At 34.7% G+C, this 16375-nt stretch overlaps 1 protein-coding gene across 3 annotated transcripts in view; it reads left to right on the top strand.

Annotated features, from left to right (window-relative positions):
* The window catches only part of LOC145694443 (uncharacterized), a 75719-nt gene extending 62476 nt beyond the window's left edge, over positions 1–13243 (top strand). For all 3 annotated transcript variants that reach the window (XM_081770685.1, XM_081770684.1, XM_081770683.1), the window contains exons 3-4: positions 3163–3635; positions 9010–13243. In XM_081770685.1, the coding sequence (XP_081626811.1) occupies positions 3163–3635; positions 9010–10852 (2316 nt within the window). In that variant the 3' untranslated portion in view covers positions 10853–13243. The remainder of the gene's footprint in view (positions 1–3162; positions 3636–9009) is intronic.
* The last annotated feature ends 3132 nt before the right edge of the window (positions 13244–16375 follow it).

Here is a 16375-nt window from a genome sequence, read left to right as displayed (position 1 = left end):
CTATAACAACAAACAATATTAGAATTTTGGAAAGTGAGACATTTATCCAATAATTACAATTCGATAACAACAAACAATATTAGAATTTTGGAAGTGAGACATTTATCCAATAATTACAATTCGATAACAACAAACAATATTGGAATTTTGGAAAGTGAGACATTTATCCAATAATTACAATTCGATAACAACAAACAATATTGGAATTTTGGAAAGTGAGACATTTATCCAATAATTACAATTCGATAACAACAAACAATATTAGAATTTTGGAAAGTGAGACATTTATCCAATAATTACAATTCGATAACAACAAACAATATTGGAATTTTGGAAAGTGAGACATTTATCCAATAATTACAATTCGATAACAACAAACAATATTGGAATTTTGGAAAGTGAGACATTTATCCAGTAATCACAATTCGATAACAACAAACAATATTAGAATTTTGGAAAGTGAGACATTTATCCAATAATTAAAATTCGATAACAACAAACAATATTAGAATTTTGGAAAGTGAGACATTTGTCCAATATTTACAATTCGATAACAACAAATAATATTACAATTGTAGAAAATTGTCCATTTGCCCATTATTTACAACAATAACAAAATTCACTAACAATAAACAATATTACAATTTTAGAAACTAGACCCTTATCCATTTATCCAAGATCTGTAATTGGATATAGAGTTTCTTGGATATTATAAAAAGTATAAAAGTGTGTACAAAAAGTCATTATTGTACACAAAAGAAATGTACATTCGGCAAACTAGCATAATTTGACAATCTAGCTAGATATAGTTATTGTTATATTGTTATCTATGCTAGTGAGAAAGAAAGCTCTAGCTTTTCAAAATAACCAGAATTTTATTTGTTTAACTTATTCTAATTTTAACTTTTTAAAATACCTTATAGCATTGAACAGGGACCAGGATTAGATACATCGATTGTGTCTTGAAAGGAAATGAAATCTTTCAGTTTAACTTTTCACGATTATGCCCTTTAGGCTAAGGAAGACGATAATTAAGGCAAGTGAATGATGATGGAAGTAGTGATGTCAACCGGCTCGGCTCGGTTCAACTGAGTCATCTGCTCGAGCCGGCTCGGTTGCGATGAGCCATCGGTTCGATTAGGCTCTACTAAGGTGAGCCATCGGTTCGGTTCGGCTCAGCTTAGGTGAGCCATCGGCTCGAGCCGGCTCGGTTGCGATGGGCCATCGGCTCGGCTCAGGTGAGCCATCGGCACTCTTCGGATCGGATCGAGTGAGCCATAGGCTCGGCTCGGTTCGGCCCAAATGAGCCGAGGGCTCGAGCCGGCTCAGTTTGGTGAGCTGTTGGCTCGGCATGACTCGGTGGTGATTGAGCCGTGAGCCGACCCGCTCGAGCCGTTGACAACACTAGATGGAAGAAGTGGTGGAGAAACGGGAAGAATGTGGGAAGAAACGGGAGTACCCCCGAGAAAATCCACACATAGAGAAAATTCCGGACAGGATGTTGTCCACCACAAACTTACTTGGCCGGGGATTGAACCAGGGACCCTACACACAAGAGGTAAGCGCTCTACCACTGAGCCACCGTGCCCGATTTTGTCTTGAATATCATGTTTTTAAATCATTGAATTTTTGTGGAAGATTTCACCTACTCTTCAAAACACTATAGAAATCCATAGAAGGAATTACTAGTATACTTCGTAGCTACGAGCCAAAAAACGGGACCCTTTTGTTTTAGAAAAAGCGGACATTCTTGTGTCCCGTTTGCATTTTTCTCGGAGACACAGGATGACTTTCTGAAAAAGGGGATAATTCTGTTAAAAACTGTCATGTGGTGGTTGCTCTACTTTAATCTTTGTGTTACTTCTTGAGTCTTCTCCCGCTATCAGATGAAGCATTTTAGCGAAAGACCTTTTAATAGAATGGAATGGATAGATAGCATTATCCATTAGTTATCCATTAGTTTGATACATTCTTCTTGTTCTTCGTTGCGTAGTAATTTTAATACATAATATCGAGATTTGCTAGTTAATATGACTTTCTTACTTTTCTGAGGAATTGGAAAACTACACAACAAGACTTGTTGAAACAACACTATTTATTTCAACAACGAAGTTAGAAGTCCTGTATACACTTTTCCAATTCCACAAATTAAAAAAAAAAAAAAAAAAAAAAAAAAAAAAAAAAAAAAAAAAAAAAACCTATAAGTCGACCTTAAATGCTAAAGCTAACACAAGAAGAAGAAACGTATTAAGTAGCAGTTCAGAAGTAATTCTAAGGAAAATATGATTAACCAAACAGTAGTATTTTGCAAAATATATAGTAGAAAAACAGTAACCTTTGATGCACCACACAGGTAACAATATTCGCTCTTTTACGTGCATCAATCACAAAGTTAGTTGCACTCCTTCGTAAATATTTTCGAATATTTTCGATCAGAGGCTATTTTGATGAAACTGTGTGGCAACACAGCAGACTTGTGGCTATATCGTGTGACGTAGCGACTTTCCCGAGGCAAGTGGAGGTGTCAGTCGGAAACATGTCTCGACAGCTGCAAATGGCGTCCAAATTGGAAATGCGTGTAGTGATTCGTTTTTTTGTGGGCGAAAAAAGGTGTAACTCACTCAAATTTATCGGCAGTTACTTACATGAAGTGTATGATAAAAATGCAATGTTACGTTAAGCTATCGCGAAGTGGTGCAGCATGTTTGAGAACGGACATATAGATATTGACGATGCTGAGCGTGAGGGAAGACCGTCATCCTCCTTATAGCCCAGACCTTTCACCGTGTGACTTCCATGTGTTTGGTCCCATGAAAGACGAACTTTCAAAGCAGCGATACCACTTGGATGACGAAGTGAAAGCTGCAGCTTAACAATGGTTATCGGACATTGGACGGGATTTCTTTGCGGAAGACATAGAAAAACTTGTACCACGCCTCGACAAATGCTTAAGTAACGGTGGTTGAAAAGTAAATTGTAAATGGAACTTTACGATAAAATTTCTATCCTGTTTTATTTTCTTAAGCATTGCAACTAACTTTTTGACTGACCCTCGTATAAAGATAGTTTAATTTTATTTTTTATTTTTCATATAGTTTTCTATCTTAGTGCTCTACAATATAAAAATAATGGTTGTATTTACTTTAACTTTTATATTTGCAGACCTTTTTCTATGACGCTACACCTTTGCATTTCGCCGCATGGCAGGGGCATGCAGCCTGTGTAAACCATCTTTTGGCAAACGACGCCAAAGTCAACGAAGCTGACAGAAAAGGTCGAACACCTCTACATTTGGCAAGCTTTCGAGGGAGAGCATTGTGTGTTCAAGCCCTGTTGGAGGCAGGAGCGGAGGTTACAGTTCAGGATGAAAATGGATTTTCCCCTCTTCACTCCACTTACGATACCAAATGCATTGCACTGTTAGTGGAAGCAGGCGCCAAAGTAAATGCAGTGGACAAATCTGGAGATAGTCCATTACATCTAGCTTCGAGACGACTTGAGTCTAAAGCAGTTGCTGCTTTAATGGCTGCCGGAGCTGACGTTAATCAGGAAAATTTGGATGGAAAGAAACCGTTGCATGTCATTGGTCTGGAATTTACAGGAGTATTCGAACCTTCAGCAGCTAATGTTAAAGGGTGAGATGGTTGTGTTGATTTGATACGTTTTAAACACTTATTTTCTTGTAGTTCTCAATTTCAATACTTTTCCTATACAAGTATTAATTTAAATTAAAAGTAATTTATTAAAAATTTTGATAAGTATCTACATCCTGAACTTTCAGTTGTAACGACTTCTAAAGTTCCAAAGTTTCGAAAACATTTTGTTTCCATCTTCAAAAGGAAAAATATTAGTAATACAAATAAAAAAGTGTTATTATTGTTATGAATTCAATGCGTATTTTATTATGAAGCAATTTTACTGACTCAAAAGAATGAATCTCGAAGAGCAAAGGAAAGTTTTTGATGTTTTGAAAGAATTTACCGTTAGCTTTTTTTTTTTTTTTTTTTTTTTTTTTTTTTTTTGGTCTTTGGTTATTACACTAACCTTTTTATATGTATATATATCTTGAGTTGGTAAGTAAATTCACTTTGGTTGGTTAGGCCGCATTCAATAACTTTTAAAGACTAACGAAGCAGAAAGAGAAATTAAAAAAAAAAAAAATGTAATTATGGATATTATTAAGACATAGGGCGAACTATCATTTGTTTCTCTCTCAGTCAATATCAAAATGGTTATTTCCATCAAGGAGCTCATTCATCAACGCCTATTGTACATTGCATGCTGTATATTGCAATGTTATTTTCTATAGATTCTAATAAAATCCTACACCTATTTATTTGTAAAAATATATATCTATAATTATTTACAAAGTTTCTTTGTAATACAGCAAAATGTGTCTCAGTGTTCAAAGAATCCTCAGCACACGGTTCGGAGATATAGGTACAATCGGCTTAGGTTAAAGTAGGAGTCCCTTCGTTGACTGCAATCCCAGGGATAGGTGATTACAAGGAATCTCCTTTGTCCAATGCGACCTCGGGAGATAGGATTCCTCCATAGCTCAATATAGCCCTAGAAGGAAGGTAGTTATAGGATATCTCTTTTGCCCAACGCAGCCTCCAGAGATAACGTTTAGAAGGAATCTCCATAGCCCAATGTGGCTCCCGGACAGAGGTGTTGGTACGTTAATGATCAGTTGATAACTGATACTTCTGTCCAGTTGTAGTCCTCTTTTATGGGTGTCCTCTGAAGAGGCGGTACATGAGGAGAAGATCGTCAATCTTTGGTTTCCTTCCGAATCAACTTCGTGATTTCCTAGTGTTCTCCTTCCATCGTCTGCTGGTGACAAAGTTTGTACACAATAGCACGTGGTTGTGAATGAAACATTTGTTTATGGAGGTTGTTTACACGTAAGTATAGGGAACCGTACAATATAGAAACGAGAAATTTGAACAGAAAACTCCTTTCCTCACGAAAGCAAAGGATAAGAAGGGATTTTTTTTTTTTTTAATATGTATCTTCAGATGGTATTACGGTTCTCCAAACTATAACAAGGTAAGCTATTACGTTCTCATAGAATGTTACTGTTCGAAGAACTGTGATAGGTTAAATTTGTAATTAATGAATGCCACTGAAGTGCTATATACATGTATAAATGTGAATAAGCAATATCGTTAGAATTTAGCTTAAAACATCATAGTAATTAGACACGTCAGAAAGAACTGTACGAGTATATGTTATAATCACTGTGAGAACACATCAGGTTAGTATTGTGTTAAACTTACGATTTGGTCTGTACGTTCAAATGCTTGTTATTCACTAAAACTCAAAAAGTTTTAAGACCATTAAGCGTGAAGCCACGAACTGAAATGTTTTATTCTGGCGCCAGGAGCCTTTACTGGCCTACTAAAGAATACCAATGTGTGCATAACATGTGTGCACATGGCTCCCAGTAGTGGAACAACTGTGCATACAATATATGCAGATGGCGCTTAAAATATTAAGCATCATAATTTTCTTAATTATATAGCTCATTCTTCTAACTTCAACTTGTGTTTCTAATCAGTGCTACTTAAGTTTCATGTTATCATTTACTTTCTCATTCTTCTAACTTCAACTTGTGTTTCTAATCAGTGCTACTTAAGTTTCATGTTATCATTTACTTTCTCATTCTTCTAACTTCAACTTGTGTTTCTAATCAGTGCTACTTAAGTTTCATGTTATCATTTACTTTCTCATTCTTCTAACTTCAACTTGTGTTTCTAATCAGTGCTACTTAAGTTTCATGTTATCATTTACTTTCTCATTCTTCTAACTTCAACTTGTGTTTCTAATCAGTGCTACTTAAGTTTCATGTTATCATTTACTTTCTCATTCTTCTAACTTCAACTTGTGTTTCTAATCAGTGCTACTTAAGTTTCATGTTATCATTTACTTTCTCATTCTTCTAACTTCAACTTGTATTTCTAATCACTGCTACTTAAGTTTCATGTTATCATTTACTTTCTCATTCTTCTAACTTCAACTTGTGTTTCTAATCAGTGCTACTTAAGTTTCATGTTATCCTTTACTTTCTCATTCTTCTAACTTCAACTAGTGTTTCTAATCAGTGCTACTTAAGTTTCATGTTATCATTTACTTTCTCATTCTTCTAACTTCAACTTGTGTTTCTAATCAGTGCTACTTAAGTTTCACGTTATCATTTACTTTCTCATTCTTCTAACTTCAACTAGTGTTTCTAATCAGTGCTACTTAAGTTTCATGTTATCATTTACTTTCTCATTCTTCTAACTTCAACTTGTGTTTCTAATCAGTGCTACTTAAGTTTCATGTTATCCTTTACTTTCTCATTCTTCTAACTTCAACTAGTGTTTCTAATCAGTGCTACTTAAGTGTCATGTTATCATTTACTTTCTCATTCTTCTAACTTCAACTTGTGTTTCTAATCAGTGCTACTTAAGTTTCATGTTATCATTTACTTTCTCTTTCTTCTAACTTCAACTTGTGTTTCTAATCAGTGCTACTTAAGTTTCATGTTATCATTTACTTTCTCTTTCTTCTAACTTCAACTTGTGTTTCTAATCAGTGCTACTTAAGTTTCATGTTATCATTTACTTTGTCTTTCTTCTAACTTCAACTTGTGTTTCTAATCAGTGCTACTTAAGTTTCATGTTATCATTTACTTTCTCATTCTTCTAACTTCAACTTGTGTTTCTAATCAGTGCTACTTAAGTTTCATGTTATCATTTACTTTCTCATTCTTCTAACTTCAACTTGTGTTTCTAATCAGTGCTACTTAAGTTTCATGTTATCATTTACTTTCTCATTCTTCTAACTTCAACTAGTGTTTCTAATCAGTGCTACTTAAGTTTCATGTTATCATTTACTTTCTCATTCTTCTAACTTCAACTTGTGTTTCTAATCAGTGCTACTTAAGTTTCATGTTATCATTTACTTTCTCATTCTTCTAACTTCAACTTGTGTTTCTAATCAGTGCTACTTAAGTTTCATGTTATCATTTACTTTCTCATTCTTCTAACTTCAACTTGTGTTTCTAATCAGTGCTACTTAAGTTTCATGTTATCATTTACTTTCTCATTCTTCTAACTTCAACTTGTGTTTCTAATCAGTGCTACTTAAGTTTCATGTTATCATTTACTTTCTCATTCTTCTAACTTCAACTAGTGTTTCTAATCAGTGCTACTTAAGTTTCATGTTATCATTTACTTTCTCATTCTTCTAACTTCGACTAGTGTTTCTAATCAGTGCTACTTAAGTTTCATGTTATCATTTACTTTCTCATTCTTCTAACTTCAACTAGTGTTTCTAATCAGTGCTACTTAAGTTTCATGTTATCATTTACTTTCTCATTCTTCTAACTTCAAATAGTGTTTCTAATCAGTGCTACTTAAGATTCATGTTATCATTTACTTTCTCATTCTTCTAACTTCAACTAGTGTTTCTAATCAGTGCTACTTAAGTTTCATGTTATCATTTACTTTCTCATTCTTCTAACTTCAACTAGTGTTTCTAATCAGTGCTACTTAAGTTTCATGTTATCATTTACTTTCTCATTCTTCTAACTTCAACTTGTGTTTCTAATCAGTGCTACTTAAGCTTCATGTTATCATTTACTTTCTCATTCTTCTAACTTCAACTAGTGTTTCTAATCAGTGCTACTTAAGTTTCATGTTATCATTTACTTTCCCATTCTCCTAACTTCAACTTGTGTTTCTAATCAGTGCTACTTAAGTTTCATGTTATCATTTACTTTCAGACGCAGTAATTCAGATTACTGCTTGATTCAGATGCAGTAATTGTATTCGATAACGATCAGCATTCATCGTTTGACCCGGTGGAAGTAGCTCATAATAAACCACACCGACTTAAACCCACCAAATGCACAACATGGTTTTCATTCCATGGGTGTCCGATTTTGGTGGTTATCCGGGCCTCATCTATGATTTTCTGCGCTTGGGATTGCCGTAACGAATCCATTTTTCATCACCGGTTACATTGCGATGCAGATACGACTTCTGTTTATCTCTTTGAAGCAGCACTTCACAAATGGTTAAACATTTTGCAATATGTCTTTCCGTCAATTCATGTAGCACCCAGTTTCCCAGTTTCTGGATCATTACTATGAATTTTGAATGCTTACTAACAGTTGATTCATCAACATTTAGAGTTGAGACAACTGTTTAAACGTCTGAGATGAATTTTCTTCCAGTAGTGCCTCTAAGTTCCCATTTTCAAACTTTTTCGGCTGACCAGGACGCACTTTGTCGCTCAAGTCAAAATCATTGTTTTTGAATCGTCGAAACCACTGTCTACACGTTGTTTCCGATAGAGCATGCTCTCCATACGCCTCTATTAACAAACGATAACTTTCTGCAGCAGATTTCTTAAGATGGAAGCAGAAGAGAAGCACTTCCTGCAAATGTTGTTTTTTAGGCACAAAGCCCGTCATGTTCAAGACACTGAAAACAAATGTTGTTTTCACTTCACTCGAAGATCAAGTAGTGCTCGCTCTTATAGCCCAAGGATAGCACTTCCAAATAGGTATCCTGTCACAGTCCGCTGGGCTGCAATAACACAACTACTGCCCTCTGTTCATCAGCAGCGAGAATTAATTCAAGCACCTAATATTAGTGACAACATGTGTAGTTGTAACTAAAACTTTAATAAGAACATCCGGCTTTACATTCAATAATTATTTACAATTAAATTTGATAGTTAGATTTGACGCCTCTGTGTACTTTTGTATTCAAAAAGACTCACAACTCAAAACGTATTAAGATGAATGAGAAGTCAATTAATCAGTTTACGCTAAAACATTACAAAATATTTTCTGCTAACTGGAAATTATGTTAAATTTTTAAAACTTTCCCCTGTACCTTTTCGTAATGTTTACTTTTAGAGTTTGGGATAATTATTTACTGATTGTGATGCCGATATTAGCATGCTTTTACTAATTCAGTACTTTGTTTATTTTTCGTATGTTTATTACAGTTTCGATGAAACTTTTTCTTTTCTTCTGATCTCGGACGACCATGCCCGAAAAATCCTGAGATTTGGCTACAGTGAACTTCTTCTGACTGCAGTGGTCTTTGGTTCAGTGTCCACCGTGAGGACTTTGATGGACAGTGTACAAGAGCCGATGATCTGGTGTGAAAGTGATGGGTCAACAGTTCTTCACGAAGCCGTCCGTAATCCAAACCCCGCCATTCTAATTGAGTTGCTCAGTGATGATAGGTTTTTGTTTCCGTTGGAATATCGTGATTATCGTGGTAGGACACCGTTACTTCTTGCAGTGCAACGACGAAAGACAGCTTATGCGGCAGCGCTTTTAAGAGCAGGTGCTGATATTACAGTTTGTAGTCCTGGTGATAATCAAAACGCGTTACTTCTTGCTATGACTAGTGACAAAACTACTAATCTTCTTGATTTAATCCTAAAAGATCCTAGGAGTAGTGTATTGTTCAATTGGACTGATAAAGAAGGTCGAACTCCACTTCTTTTGGGAGCAGAAAACGGGTGGGTGGAAGGTGTTGCCAAACTCATTGCAGCTGGCGCGGATCCTTGTGTACCTAATACCAAAACAGGGCAAACTGTTTTACACGTTGCTGCAGCTATTGGAAATCTTAATTTATTACAAATCCTAGTTCGTTACTGTGTCAAATCCAAGTCTGGACTGTTGTTGTCAAGAGATTTTGAAGACCGAACATTTCTTCATGTTGCTGTCATGAGGGGAAAGCCTGATTGTGTACAACTAATTGTAGAATTAATAGAAAACTCATATCAAAATTCGGAGGCACAAGAAATTGATGAAATTTTATTTGCTAATAATGATGCTTGTGAACAAATACAACGGCCAGAAGAGCTTACCGGTGCAGAAAAGTTGTTAAATGTGCGCGATTCTTTGGGAAGAACTCCTTTGCATTTAGCTGTTGAAATAGGATCTCGTGAAATTGTGTCAATTCTTTTAGAAGCAGGTTGTGATATGACTCCAAGAGTGTATTATGGTATGACAGTGTTCCATTTAGCAGCTAGACATATCAGTGCCGAAGTGCTTACAGCTTTACTCAGAGAGGGTAGATGTCAGCATTTGATAGGTTCCAAAGATAGAAAAGGCAACACACCTCTGGATGTTGCTACTCACGGAGGTAGAATGAGTTGTGCAAGAATTTTGCATGAACTACGGTGCAAAACTTCCGTTGACGATGCTCATATGACTGCCCTACATAGGTGGGCATATGAGGGTAATGCCAAAGAACTTTCTCAGCTTCTGAGAGACAAATTCTTCCAAAGAAAGGTGAATGCTCGGGATGCAAGAGGTAGAACTCCTTTACATTTGGCAACTGAAGGTGGTCACAAGCATTGTGTAGCATTGTTAATGAAAGCTGGTGCTCTTTTATGTTTAACAGATTGGGAAGACGGAATGACCGTCCTCCATGTAGCAGCCTTAAATAAGCATCACTTTATCATTTCTTTGTTCGTGAACGCAGACCAGTTATCATTACGGGAGTTAGCAACAGAGGACTGGCATGGAAACACAGCTTTAGCCATAGCAGTACAAGAAGAGAGCTTTGATTGCATACGTCTTTTGCTTGATGAGCGACTCTGTAGATTTTTAACAACCAAAATGATCAGAAAGTGCATTTATTTAGCAGTAAAAAGAAAGAATTCCGAGATTCTGACTGAACTTTTAGGCTGTCTGAAGGACCCTGGAGAACTTATCTCACCAGATAGTGAAAGTAAAAGTCCATTAGCGACTGCAGTGCAAGAAAGATGGTCAGAAGGCATTTCGATAATGACCACTTTTATGTCAAAGCCAGTAGAGACAGATCTTTAAAACACACACAAACACAAATATACGTAACAAAAACAGAAAAAAACACAGCGTGGACTGTAAACATAAAAAAATAACAGGCAATACCTAATAATTTCATCTATCTATTATACATTCCTTCATTCAAGGAAGCAGATATCACGAAATACACATTACACAAGGAAATTACCACTAGACACAAGTAAATTCTTCGGGAGGAAATCAGAAGAATTTGGCAATGGGAAAGCCTAAAAGGAAACCTAATTTTGGGAGAAGTTCCAATAGATCTCACGTGGTCAGTCCATTTATTAGTTATAGTTGACAATAGGTACTCTCAAAATGGCTGACATGCCATTACTCATTACTTCTTAATTCTGTTGTTTTACACATCTGTTCTCTAATTCTATGTAGTACTTGCTTTTGCGTGTCATTGTCCGTTATTTGCCACTACACGTCGTTTATTTGGCTTTTATTAGGTTTCTGGTATCTTGAAGTGCAAACCTTTGTAAGATTCTTCTTCCGAAGTCCCTGGTTATAGTCTTAATATGATTTCGACAACCAATCCTGTTGCTTTCGACAGCTAGACTGCAATGAAGAACTTCGGTTTCACTATTTTGTTCATCACATTTTTTTTTTTTTTTATTCAACTTAGTTCTTTTTCAATTCAAAATATTATTGCTACATACACTAACTCTCAACTTAGTGGCACCAACATAACAGCAATCTGCGATGTTATTCTTAACACTCATACAAAGAAAAATAAATAAAATAAAATAAAATAAAAATATTTAAGCCGAAGCTCTTTATTACTTTCTGACTCTTGAAGACAACGACATTGATTGCCAAAATTATGCTAGGAATATATCAATCCCAGAACCTTTATACTTTAGTGTTAATGAATCTTAACAAGAATGTGCCTATTATATTCATGTTAACTTTTCTAGTCTTCTTTATTTTGTAATCCTTCAAAATTCCAGTTACAGTCTCAGCCAAAGTAAACTATTTATAAAGCTAATAATCAGTTGTACTATAAGCAATATATGTAATTTTATCTATGAAATGTATGTTTATGTGTTGACGTATCCAATTAACTTTGAGAGTAATTGTTACAATGGAAAGGATACAATAATTGACGCAAGTATTAAAAGTACATTTTTTTTAACAACAGTCTCAAGGGCGCCGATTTTTCTGGAACTTGGGGGGGGGGGTGGAATTCATAAATAAGTACATTTAACAATATATATAACAATAAAGATGCATATTAAAAAATCATACTCATAAAAATACATGGAGGCTCACATGAGCTTTGTCCTTCCCCCCCGCCCCCAGGATCGGCGCCCTTAAACTGTCTTACAGTTTTATTGTATTATGATTAGGTGCTGACATTTATGACCACTGCAAAACCGAAAATAATTTAATTAATTCATATATTACTTTTTCTTCCAACTACCTCAGCGAACTTGAAGAGATACAATTGAAACAAATTTTTGATTTCAGTTGTTTCCTGCTGCGATCTATAGAATAAAAAAAATCAATAGCTTGTACAGTCATCGACGGAAGAAAATAATATCTTTATATATAGACGGTATTTCAAAACAACACCGACAACATTTGGGAGGTGATTCCTGACACCAAGCTAAGACGAAAAGTATAGACCAACCTGGGTGCACAAATACTTTCTTTCGGAGTTATAGGCTGCCGAAAACATAAAAAATGAAAAAAAAAAGAACTTTTAAGATCCGTAGCTCCAGTACTATGAGATATATCGTAGTCCGGTCAAGACTTTGCTTAAGAAATAATATGTGTCCTATCCAAATATCCATGTTTCAGAATCCTGCGGTACTTCCGCAACAATTTTTATAGAGGTTGTTGATGAGTACTTCAAATTATATGCCCATGGCATTTATGCAGCAAGGTTGGTCTATACTTTTCGTCTTATCTTGGTGTCAGGAACCATCTCCCAAACGTTGTCGGTGTTATTTTGAAACACCCTGTATAAAGTGTTCTACTTTTTTTGTGTTGTAGACTCTACAACTTTGGTAAAGAGTGTGCCTTGAATATTTCTATCCATGATAACATTTTTACATTTTTATACAGTAGATATCTAGGGAATTATACTGTTTTATCTCTAACTCTTGTATTTTATTCAATGATTTTATACGAAGCGAAGTTTTATATGTATTTTTTTTTCAAACATGAATTAAAGTGAAAGAAAGAATATTTTAATTGTACAAGATGTATTTTTGAATAAAATAGCGAATGTATCATAGATTTGATAATTTTATGGATACTAGTTGATTGTGATAAATAAGTTTTTATCTGTGATCTTAAAGGCAAAGAATATAGTATTGTTGTATTGTATTATGAATAAAATTAAATTATTGCAATTTTATTGAATAAAATTTTGATGAAACGCAAACGTCTTTATTAATTTTAGTTTTTATTAATAAATTAAGTAGTGCACAATATAAAAGATGGGTGAAAAACAAGAATTTTAGAAATGATTAAAAAAAGTATCAAAAGATTGTGATCTTCGCCAATAATAATTTTTTGGATCAAGGGCCACAAAATTTTTGAACGGCCCCTAAATCGAGTTTTCGTATATATATTTATTTGGCTACACTATATGTAGTTCTTCAGATATAAGGCATACAAGAAAATTTTTGATTCAAATATATTGGATCTTGGATCAGGGGCCAGAAAATTTTTGAACGGCCCCTAAATCGAGTTTTCGTATTTTTTACGGAATAAACACATGATGCTGAATTAAGTGATAGTTTGAGTTTGGCTACACTATATGCAGTTCTTCAGATATAAGGCCTACAAGAAAATTTTTGCCTGACTTATATTGGATCTTTTAATCAACATTATTGATTGCTTTTTACATGAGTCAAGTTTTACTTTGCACAGTACAATTACGCAATTTTACTAAAACGTGAAAGTTTACTACAAGTATTAAAATTCCACATAGACACCAAAATTTCCACCAGTTCTTGAAGTCGTCTTGGAAGACACCCTTGACTGACTCCAGCAGGAAACTCTCGTGTTATGTCTGGCAGAACATGCCGAATGCATTCCTCTGGTTGATCCAAATTTTTGGCTATGTTCGATAAACTTTTTCCTTTTGTGTACTCCCACAGGAGAAAGTCACATAGGGTGAGATATTTATCCCATATCCTGTACAACTTCACGACTTCCACATTCTCCAGTAATGTGACTTGTAGTTCATAGAAGATTGGTTTGTTTTACTCAAAAGCTAGAAGGTACCTAAAAGGAAACGTAAGGTTTTTCAAGCGATTCATCTAAGCTCCCGTGGAGAGGGGCGGAGGTTAGTTAATAGGGATTCAATGTCCGCTAACATTGAAGTCAGCAGCGCAAATCTGTCTTCAACATTGGGGGGGTTTTACAGGTAAGACCTTTCCCATAATCTTTTCTTCTTTTAAGCGATGTTCGAAATATTTATGATGTTGAAAAACAATGCTGTGGAGGATCAGGGGAGCAGAGTTGTTTACAACATTGGGAGGCGGGCAGATTTAAGGCTTATTTTAATGTGACATCAATTTCATCTCACTTTCCTTTGTGGCAGTCGGACACAAATCATCACATTTCTCTCCCAAAAAATACATTTCAAATTGGATTATTGGGGGAATAGTCCCCCATTTCCAAGATTAAGGAGACATGTCCCCCTCACCCCCCGGGATTTGTGCCAGTGATTGAAGTAGATGGATGTTTAGTGAAGTGTCCTGAATCGAATGCTGTAAAAATTTTGATGCAGTGTGTGATGAATCAAATTCTGTGAAAATTTCGGTGCGGTAATAGTAGATCTTAAGATTTCATTGTTAATTGTAATCTAAAGTGTTGTCTCATTACTTGCTTAGACTACCTTTATCTAGATTTATTGTTTTTCTTTGTCCTGATGAAGACTGATTCGTATATTGCCTGTTTCATTGGCTTACAAAACACGAGAAATTCTCATGTAAACTTTACAGTTGTGAAAAAAAAGTCAAATAGCAGATGTAATATACATCATATTGTACACTCATGTCCAAAATTATTGTCGCATGTCTATAACTGTCTTCTTGTAAGAATATAATTTGATAATGATTTTGCAGAGTACTATTAATACTGATACTTTGTGTATAATCGGAAAATGTATATTTGTGGTAAATTTCATAGGAAATGAATTATAAATACAAAAATTAGAATAAGTAAAACAAAATGTTGCTAAATGGACACGAAAGTTTTATTTTCGTTTTATTGTTCTTATTTACTGCTCTTTTGACACGAAATTTGCCACATACATGTCTTTGCCGATTATACACTTACTAACATTATAAGAAATACCGAGCGAATTCGCTGTCAAATTATATTCCTACAACAACATATTTATAGACATGCGACAATAATTTTGGACATGAGTGTACCTATACGTTTTTCTAAAATACAAAATCATAAAATAGGATATATCAAGTATATAATCACGAACATTTACATCGTAGTTAGGTAATCGTTTGTACCACTCCAGGCATGTACTCACGAGTTAGTATCTGTTGCCAACTCTTAACTTAATTATTTAAATATTCTTTAATACTACAATAGCACTTTACAGCAAGTAGATTAAATAACTTCTTACGAAAAACGGTAACATTAGTCATATTCTTCAAGTACATAGGAAGTTTATACGGTTTTACTTATATTAGCATATTTTTGATGCATCACAAATATATCACTACATTGTCGTGTATTATTACTATGAACATTTTTGTTAAAGGTAAAAAGATACCTGTTTTTCACAGTAAAAAGAATAGATTTATAGATGTATAAGCTGGGGAGTGTTAAAATTTTTGCTTCTATGAAAACGTTTTTACATGTCAATTTTGTGGCTAATGCAAAAATTATTGTAATCGCTTTCTTTTGCAATCGGAAAGTGCGTAAACTATTTTCAGCAATTCCGCAATGTATTATTCCTAAACTAATTAGTGAATTAAACTTAGCATAGTAAAAGCTAAGAAGTGCTTCTCTCGACACAGTACCTTTACGTTTGTATACTTGTCTTTCTACATTTTGTATAAACGAATGAGTTTTGTGAAATATGTTGCCTTGTTTAATGGAATGCTTAGATTCATTTACGTATCTTAATAGTCCTTAAGCTGCTTGAATCTTGTCCTTAGTCTCTCTGTTATGTTCTTTTATATAGTTTCAGTGTTTCTCTTCCTCATACTGTTTTTAATACATCTGGTTGTCCTAAAAATTTTGTCCTCCAAATGGTGAAATTTTTAATTTATAAACAGTAACTTATACTGTCATGGGCTTCTGTCTTCATTTGTTGAGTGAATTATGTGAATATTAGTGCTTCCATCTAGTGTGGGCATCGAGAAATAAAAAACAATAGAAAGGCAAGTTGCGCTTAGGTATGTGAGGTGCCAGAATGACTGTGCAAGATTAAAAAGGACTGATACATATTCTTACCTGTAAAACCCCCCCAATGTTGAAGACAGATTTGCGCTGCTGACTTCAATGTTAGCGGACATTGAATCCCTATTAACT

The sequence above is a fragment of the Thermobia domestica genome, chromosome 9, assembly GCF_964235325.1.
Source record: "Thermobia domestica chromosome 9, izTheDome1.hap1.1, whole genome shotgun sequence".
Taxonomy (NCBI): Eukaryota; Metazoa; Arthropoda; class Insecta; order Zygentoma; family Lepismatidae; genus Thermobia; species Thermobia domestica.
This window is presented reverse-complemented; position numbering and strand designations above follow the sequence as displayed.